The sequence below is a fragment of the Quercus lobata genome, chromosome 8 (genome assembly GCF_001633185.2).
Source record: "Quercus lobata isolate SW786 chromosome 8, ValleyOak3.0 Primary Assembly, whole genome shotgun sequence".
NCBI classification, from domain to species: Eukaryota; Viridiplantae; Streptophyta; class Magnoliopsida; order Fagales; family Fagaceae; genus Quercus; species Quercus lobata.
The window spans coordinates 44,541,796-44,551,280 of NC_044911.1; the positions used below are offsets into that span (position 1 = coordinate 44,541,796).

A 9,485-nucleotide genomic window follows, 5' to 3' on the forward strand; every position below is an offset into this window, starting at 1 on the left:
CTCGAATGGATGCTCATTTCTCCTATTTTCTCTTCTTTTGTTTCCTATAATGCTAACCAAACAAGAGAAACCGTCATGTCAACACAATTTTTTTTTTTTTTCTTTTCTTCCCCCCTTCCCAAACAAAGCATTAGTTCTGATTATTATTATTATTATTATTATTATTATTATTATTATTATTATTATTATTATATTATCATTATGAATATGACAAAAGGAATTTGATTATTTATAATAAATTGTACTGACAAAAAAATTTCCTTTGTTTAATTGGAATTATAGGAAAGAAAAGAAAAGAATATTGAGAAAATGAGCGTCCATCCAGGCCCACTTTTCTCATCCACCCAAAGTGGGCAGAAATAAGGAAAAAGCCATGTAAAACGAGTGCAACTTTTGTGGGGCCCACTATGGAGAACATTTAAAATTTCAATTTTATTCATCACAAAGACAATCATTCTAGATTTTATCGGATTATTTAGATAAAAACATATATCTAATTTAAATATATTATTTTCTTTTCTTTACTTTTCTCTTCCCTGAGTTCCCTTACTCCTTCCAAACGTGTAATATGGTTGGATTTTCTTTTTCATTTATTTTCCTTTCACTTCCTTCACTCTCTTCTCTCCTTTTCTCTTCCCCTCGGCTACAACCAAGCACACTGTTAGCCTCTCTTTATTTCTAGTTTCAATTTTAGGCTTCAAAATTAGGATTTGATTTTGGGCTAACCATTGACCTTTGTCTCTGGTCCTTTATGTTTCAGAGTGAAGCGGATCAAGTAGCTGCTTAGTGACAATGTTGGAGCCTAAGCACATGGCCCTCAACAATAATGGAGGCTTGCAAAAGGGCCATGAAAGAAGAGACAGCCCATAGTTATTTTGTTTTCACTGACCAGATGAAAATGTCTTACTTTACTCCTGTCCCCATCTAATCTAATGAATGGTAATATAATTTATAGCAGGGTTCAGTTCTTTATTTTAAGGGTAAAAAAATATAGAATTGTATTCATTTGACATGTTGTAACTTGTATTATTACACCAAGCCTTTTAGATTAGTTTTAATTGTATCTTGCACACAATCTAGGTATTTTACTGGCACACCCACGAGGAAAAATTTGACAATTTTTTTAAGTGAAAAATAAAAATAGTATATCAGAATTATAAATATTAGTTCCAAACTCTTCTTAAAATGATGTGATTATTTTCTAACAAAGTATAATTTAAACAATATATTAATTTTCTAAATTAATTTAACTATATTACTTCTCAAAAAAAGTTATCTATATTTGTTATTTAAACATGTTTAAATTTTTTAAGTTAAGAAAACATAATTTATTTTACTTTCAATTATTAAATGAAGCGAGATATTTTCTAAACAATGTATTGTGTGGTTAGAATTTGTTTCTAGTGCTCTTTACAAATGGTTCGTCCTCTATATGTCTCGAATAGCTTAAATAGGAAGAAAATTTAAGTAAATCCATCACTTATATTATATATATATATATATATATATATACAAATGACTTTAATAGGAAGAAAATTATAAGAAAAAAATGTATTTGTATCAAGAATTTACCAACATTATGCTAATAATGTGACATAATTATCAATAAAGTAGCTCATCTTTCTACACAAACATTGTCTCCCAAAATGTTAATATTGTTGAAGGTATTTAGCAATAAATTACTCATGGTTTTAAAATCTAGTATGGTCAAAGAACTAATTTTGGCCCCAGTTCTTGATTTTACCTGATTTTTTATCGATTTTAGGGGATTTTACCGAACTGAATTCGAGCCCGATTCCTGATTAAACGAATCAGTTCGGTCTCGCTTTTAAAACCATGAAATTACTTATCCAACACACTACCCCTATTCAACTGCAAATCAGCATAAATATGTTGAATTGCAGTACATAAAGATTGCATGCAAAATTTCAATTTCTCTTGCATGTCAAAATCATCATTAATTATTTTCAGTTGTGCATGATAAGAATTATCCATAATAACAACAAACCATCATTTACTAACCATCACAGTAGAAATAACCATAATAAAAATAAAAAAAGAGAAGAAAAAAATTATACAATACAAAATAAGATTATGTTTAATGTTTCCCTTACAAACAAAAAGTCCTTGATCATTTCATTTTTCTTTTCAACAATTTTATGATTTTTTTTTTTTTTTTTTTTTTTTGAAATGCATAGTTTGTGTATTGGATATTAGGGAGAGGAATTGTAGAATTTTTTTTTTTTTTGTTTCGGTTATTATTTTAACATAATTTTTTCGTGTTTTAGATATTATTAAGAGAAAGCTTGGGTATTGATGTAATTTACTTTCTTTAATGCTTTCAAATTGTCGGCTCATTTGGGTTTCGGATCTTAAGTTCTTTTCCTTTCTTGTTAGTAATTTATAAATTTTTCAAATAAATTTTATGCTTTGCATATTAAGGAGAGGAAACATTTCATTTTTTTGGATTGATGGCATTTTTTTTTTTCAAATACGGCTGATCTGGTTTTTATTTTAGTGCAAGGAAATTTGGTTCTTTAGAATATTTGTGACTCTTTTGTTTTTTCTTTTCTGATTTGGATTTTGTTCCTAATTTTCTTACGTTTGGTTTGGAACAAATTTTTGTTCATACTTTCATTTAATCGATTATCATTTGATATATTTTCTATCTTTTTTGGTTACTTACCATCTCTCATAAGTTTTTTGTTTCCTTTTTTCTCAGATTATTTTTTTTTTAAAGGTACAAAAACTTTTGTACAAATAGTTGGTATATATGGATGACAAAACTTTACAAACATTTGCTTTTAACCTCACTCCTAAAGGTGTCATGATTATGCATTTAAATGGTATGATTGATAAAGGGAATGGTAACCAAATGCATTTATGTCTATATCACGCACTGAAGTCAATATTTATATATTGAAATTATAATATGGCTAATAAATTAAATATTAATTACTGTTTTATTTCTCTTATTTTTTGTTCATTAAAATGATAGTATTATATGCCCATTGTATTGTAGAATATAAATATAATTAAAAGACCAAAATATTGGTAGATAGGAATCAGGATATATTCCAAAACCAAAATATATTCAAATAGATATCCATAAATTCTAGTGAATTAATTTTCACGCATGCATGGGTAAAATATATGTATATGTATATATATATATATATATATATTTATATCTTATTGATTGATTTGTCAAGAACTACAAATAATTTTTCAATCTTGCTTCGTTGAGATTCAATTTACAAATTGTTATTCAACGTAACAAGTGAAGGCCAATGGATGAAAGAAATGGCATAGAGGTAAGTAATAATGTAATATAGCATGATGTTTTGCATACACTAAATTTCATATATTTGTAATTTATAAATAAATAAAAGTAAGAGGAGCAACCAATTCAAGATCTCAATCATATGAGGTTTAAGAGACAAGTAAACATGTTTTACACATTGGGGATTTTTTTTTTTTTTTTTTACAAAATACATTGCAAAACTTGGGTTGCTATGAAATTAGCTTAGAGGATACCCTTGGAAATCATATAATGACTTTGTGAAGCAAGTTCTACTTATAGGCAACATTTGGTGATTTCTTTGAGATGCTATATTCCCTTTGAAGTTGTTGGTGTAAAAAAATTCATATATCTTGTTAGGGTTTGGTTCAAATTTATTTACACATGAGATACATTTTTTCAATGCATAGAACTTTCTATTTAATTTTTTTAAAATTAAATCTCCAATATTGGATTATATTGTCTCCTTTTACTCTCCATATTTGCAAACTATCAACTTCGTCAAAGATCAATAATCACATGATTTATACTGGATTATATTGTCTCTTTTTCACTTTTAAAATTATACAAAAAAATTTTGGTTTATGATTAAATAGTAATGTCTAAATGATGTCCAATTAACTTGAAATTCTGCATGTTTATTAAAAACAAAGGGAATTTGTAATCAAATGGTGAAGTTTTCAAAATATTAAATTAACAAATAAAAAAAATTATTGGTGTAACATTAACATAGTTTCACTGCATGTAATTTGATTCTTTGCCATTTTGTTATTGTGAACTTATTTGCACCCTTCATATCAGTGGATTTTTGAAAAGTAAACACTATATTGTTTAGGTACTAGACTATCTCCAGCCAACCAAGTGTTAATTGTTTACCCATTTACTATAGCTAGATTTGTGCATTGCTTTCAGAGAATTGATGTATATAATATATTTTGGTTCACAACCTTTGGCTGACACACCTTGTAATCGGTTCTTAAAATTCCCAGGTTAAGAATGAGAGTAAAGATTTAATTAGTAGATTGCCGGATAACATTCTCCACTATATTCTATCAATCCTAACCAGAAAAGATGCATGCAAAACCAGCATACTATCCCGCAGGTGGAGGTCCCTTCCACACGGACTACACTCGGCACCTATGTATGAAGTTCCGTATGAAGACAATTGTTCAAAATTGACGTTAGGTTGCTGTAATCTAATACAATATCATATTGATTTTAATAAACTCAAAGGATTAGTAACTCTTATTCTAGATGTAGTTATTATAGATGAAACTGTTATGGCAAGTATGCTTTCTACGTGTACCCTACTTGAGGGTCTGACCTTAGATGCCTGCAATGTTGTTTCAAATCTAATTGTTACTGGTCCACCATCTCTTCGTCTGAAAATGTTGAAAGTGCGCTATTGTTCTACAAAGAAGATTGAGATTTCTGCTGCAAATCTCATTGCATTTGATTTTAGTGGAGACATTACGCGTATTTCTTCCTTCAGCGCTCCACGATTGTTGAAGGTGCGTTTTAACACAGGTACTAAAGCCAGCACATTTGCACATGGACTAGCCCAATTCGCCTCCCATCCTTGTCTAGAGAACCTTTCTCTTATTATGTACTCTAATACAGTAAGTGCATATAACTTTAAGTTATGTCACACTACTCAAATTTTTTACTTTGTACGATATAGCTGTTGTACATTATCTTTAACCCTTTATTGCCATTATTTAGGTGAAAGAAATACCCCAAAGCATACCATTATTCAAGAATCTCAAAGAATTGAACATGAATGTCTGGAACTCAAGTTATGGCTCAGAGGAGGATGAACTCTTGTGGGTTTTTTTTGTTCTCAAGGCTACTCCTCTTTTGCAGAAACTTGAACTTACGGTTAGTCATGAAATTTTATATATATGAAAGGTAGTGCATGTTTCTTGTTGATGTCTTTTCTCTTGAACAGTCGAACAATTATTTTTTAGGCTACATTGCGTATGAATTTTATATACTATTGTACCACTTTGCTATCACTATTTGTTCAAGTATATTAAAAAATAAAGTTCTACATTGATGTAGCTAATAAGTTTGTTAGGAGTAAGGCTGTCACCTAAGGCCCTTACCATGCCAGCAATATTTTATATTAATAGTAATGCTAGTCACAAACTCCTTATTATACACGCCCTATACACACACAGTTATATAAACAAAAAATTGCGTTTTTAAAACAAGATTTCACAATTTTAATTTAAAATATCATAACTTCAATTGAAATCATATTTTAAAAACACAATTTCAAATATCGTATATATGGTGTGTAATAAAGAGTGTACAATAAGATTTTTTATTACGTTAACATTCCTCCATTATTTACTATAAGAGCTCCAAAAGTTAATTTCATGTATGTTTAATGGAGATCAATTTATGTGTCCCCTGCCCAGGTTAGAAATATTGTGCATCATCTTTGGAATTGTGTAATTATAGAATATTTTGGTAGTCCTATACAATAAATATGTATTTCCTTCTCTCATATTATAGTGGATCATATTTACTATATTGAGAATAAGATTCATTATTCATATGAGATGAGTGAATACCATGGGCGATGCTACAACCAGCCCAAGGGGTTCAAATGAACCCTCTGACCTAGCCAAAAAAAGAATTATATATAATTTTTTTTGACCCCTAAAATAAAATCCGAATACCCTGACCCTAAATTTTGTTTAAACTCAACTAAAATAAGCTTGAATATAATTATCTTAGTACTACTTTCATAATATTTTTACAATAATTTTACAATAAAAGTTAAATGGTATGTTGTAACTGGTTTTTATATAAATCTATAGTTGACATCACTTATTTACATACCTTTAACAACTTGTCACCTAAATTTTATTATGAAATTGTTGTGTTAGTGACACTACTCTTGAAATTGGTCCTTTGTTAAACAAATAAATAAACATTCACTTCAGTAAAAAATTATTTCCCTGCACTTTTCTTCTTCATTAGTAAAACATTTCACCACTTTTAGTAACAAAAATATTATACCACATGAACAATCAACTCATGGACGGAGACATGGTTGGACTTAGGGGGGCAAGAACCCCCCCCCCCCCCCCCCCCCCAATTTTTTTAAATATATATATATAGATACTAATTTTAACAATTTTGTTCTATAGAATTAGATATATAGTTTGTAAATAATTTTAGAATTTTTCTCATTTTAAAGACCATAAAAAATTTATAGATCAAAAATCTAAAACAAAATATACAAGCCCAAAAAAAAAAAAAAAAAAAAGTCTAATCAACCAATTTTACCCAAAATAAACAACTTGACCCTTTAAAAAAATTTTAACAAAATAATTTTGTTCTTACCTAGCAAAGCACATATCCAAGACAAAAATAAATAAATAAATAAAAATTAATCAATGACTAAGCAACAACAGAATTAGAGGCTAAAGTCACTGCACACAACCAGCAGCAAAGTCGCTCCATCTGTTATCAACTAATTTGTGTCTACATCTGTGTTTTTTTTCCTTATTCTCTTTATCTCTCTTTCTCATTTCCATGTTTTCTTTATGTCTAATCAAGTAGTTTGATAAGTATTCTACAGATTTTCAAATCTAAAAAGTCTTTTAGTGTTTGCTCCAATTCTAAGAGAAAGACCGCATGTGTACTTAAAAAGCTATACACTTCAAAAGCTAAAAATTATATCAGTTACTATTCTTCTTTATCATATATTTTTATTTAATTGATATTACATATAAATATAATAAATTATCATTAATTTGACAAAAATGTATGATTAGTTATTTAATTATATTTATTTATGCATTCAATGATTGTTGTCTTGCCGATCTTTAAACTATTAATAATGTTTTTAGACTATTGTACACTAAATTGTATTTAGAATACTATTTTAGATTATTGGATATAATATGAAAGTTGTATATACTAAAAAAAATTAATCATTTTATTTTTTACTCCCCCACAACAAATTTCTAGTTACACTATTGACCCGCCTAAAATTTTTTTTAGAAAATACGCATTTATTGTACTTCCAAAATAGTCCATTATGTTCCTAATTTTAGGGCCTCATCCAATAATGTAATTATGCCATGTAATATATACATGTAAGGTGTGTGGTGAACAATATTGCATTAGGCTTTTCTTTAATCAACATGGTCAATACTTGGTTTATTCTAATTTCTGCAATATAACCCTCCCACTGAAGTAATATGCAAACTCTTAATTTTAGTCATATGCATTTTGTATCTCCCAATTGCTAAAATTCTGATATACTTTCTTGGTTGTAGGTGTGTGCGCAAGACTTCTATGAGAACCAACTAGAAATACGGAGTTTCTCTGGTTTTTCACATGATCAGTTGAGACAAATTGAGATGCATGGGTTTGTGGGTAACTGGTATGAAGTTGAGTTTGCGATTTATATGCTCGAAAGCTTAAAAAAACTCGAGTTAATGGTTATCGACCCATCTACGAGATGTTATCGCAATGGAATGTGGGCCAATTATGTAGATTCTTCTTGGGAAGAAAAACACAAGCCAATTGTCCAAGACAAACTTGAGAAAGTGAAAACGAGTGCTCAACTTAGAATCTTATAAAGTTACTAAACTCATCACACATGCTTTGCGCGTGCAATAATACTCTTTTTTATTATTATTTATTTGTTGTTGAGTGTTATAATGTTTAAAAGTGATATATAAATAAATATTTGTATTATTTTTTAAAAGAAAACGGTAAGGTAACATAGAATAATGTTTAAAAATAAGATAGAGATAGTGTCCTAATTTTTGAGTTGGATAGAGAAAATAAAGGAAAAAACCGAAAACTTAGGAGCAATAAATTACTCTTTTAACCGGTTTGTATTTTTTAATTTAAAATTATTTAACTAAAAGACGAGTATTTTAGACAATTTAAGAATTTGTGTAATGAGAGTATTATAGTAAAAAAATTTTTGAAACTCAAACAAAGAATCATGTTTTTAATAGTATCGATAAGGTGCTACAATTTTAGCATATTAGCAAATAGCAAGGCACCCCTGCTTCATGGAAACTATTTTTTTTTCTTTATTTTTTTAGAAAAATGTTTTCATTAAGTTTGAACGTTTGAAACTTTGGATTGAATAACTTAAACCAACTTCTATATTTACATATATGAATAACAGGTGTAATTTTATTATTCTCTCTCTACAACCGCAATTCTTTAACACCCTTGAATCATACTTCAAATGCATTTTGCCCAAATTGTAAGGTAGTTACTTGCGAAATTTGAAATTAATTATCATGAATTTCTCATTCCATTGAAAATACGATTTTTTTTTTTTTTTTGGAATAGATTTTGATATATCAAAAGATGTTTTCTATCAAAGGAAAATCAAGAAATTTGAAATTATTGTTTATCAAATTATAAATGTGTTTGGTAGCTAGAAATAACTATGGGCTGCCTCTTCTTTCGTGGCCCCTTTGCAGGCCTTCATTATTTTAAGGCCCTTGTGCATAGGCTCCAACATTGTCACCAAGGAGCTACTTGATCAGCTTCGCTCTAAGGTAGAAAGGACCAGAGACAAAGGTAAACGGTTATTAGCCCAAATCAAATCCCCATTTTGTAGCCTAATATTGAAACTAGAAATAAAGAGAGACTAATAGTGTGTTTGGTTGTAACTGAGGGGAAGAAAAACAGAGAGAAGAGAGTGAAGGAAGAGAAAGGAAAAGATATGAAATAGAAAATGCATCTCTCTTACACGTTTGGAAAGGGTGAGGGGAGAGAAAATAAAATAAATATATTTAAATTCAATATATATTTTTACTTAAATAACCCAATAAAATCCAAAAGATTTGATTTTGTGATGGATAAAATTGAAATTTTAAACGTTCTTCAAAGTGGGCCCCCAAAAGTATTGCACTCGTTGTATATAGGTTTTTCATCATTTCTGTCCAATTTGGGCAGATGAGAAAAGTGGGCCTAGATAGATGCTCATTCCTTCAATCTTCTCCTCTTTTCTTTCCTATAATACCAATTAAACAAAGGAAACTGTCATGTTAGCACAATTTATTATAAATAGTCAAATGCCTTTTGTCATATTCATATAATCATAATAATAATATAGTACCTATAATAATAATAAGAAAACAACAACAACAACAACAATAATAATCAGAATTAATGCTTTGTTTGGGAAGGG

The 9,485-nt window shown here is 28.8% G+C and overlaps 1 protein-coding gene across 1 annotated transcript; it reads left to right on the plus strand.

Moving 5' to 3' along the window:
- Positions 1-4,440: 4,440 nt before the first annotated feature.
- Positions 4,441-7,905, plus strand: LOC115956932. The gene is made up of 3 exons (XM_031075195.1): positions 4,441-4,920; positions 5,024-5,179; positions 7,600-7,905. Exons 1-3 carry the CDS (start codon positions 4,441-4,443, stop codon positions 7,903-7,905), a joined length of 942 nt encoding a protein of 313 aa, XP_030931055.1.
- Positions 7,906-9,485: the final 1,580 nt, after the last annotated feature.

Coding starts and splice junctions, on each gene's coding strand:
- LOC115956932 (XM_031075195.1), top strand. CDS start 4,441: ATGTATGAAGTTCCGTATGAAGACAATTGTTCAAAATTGACGTTAGGT. Junction 4,921..5,023: donor TTATTATGTACTCTAATACA/GTAAGTGCATAT, acceptor GCCATTATTTAG/GTGAAAGAAATACCCCAAAG. Junction 5,180..7,599: donor TGCAGAAACTTGAACTTACG/GTTAGTCATGAA, acceptor TCTTGGTTGTAG/GTGTGTGCGCAAGACTTCTA.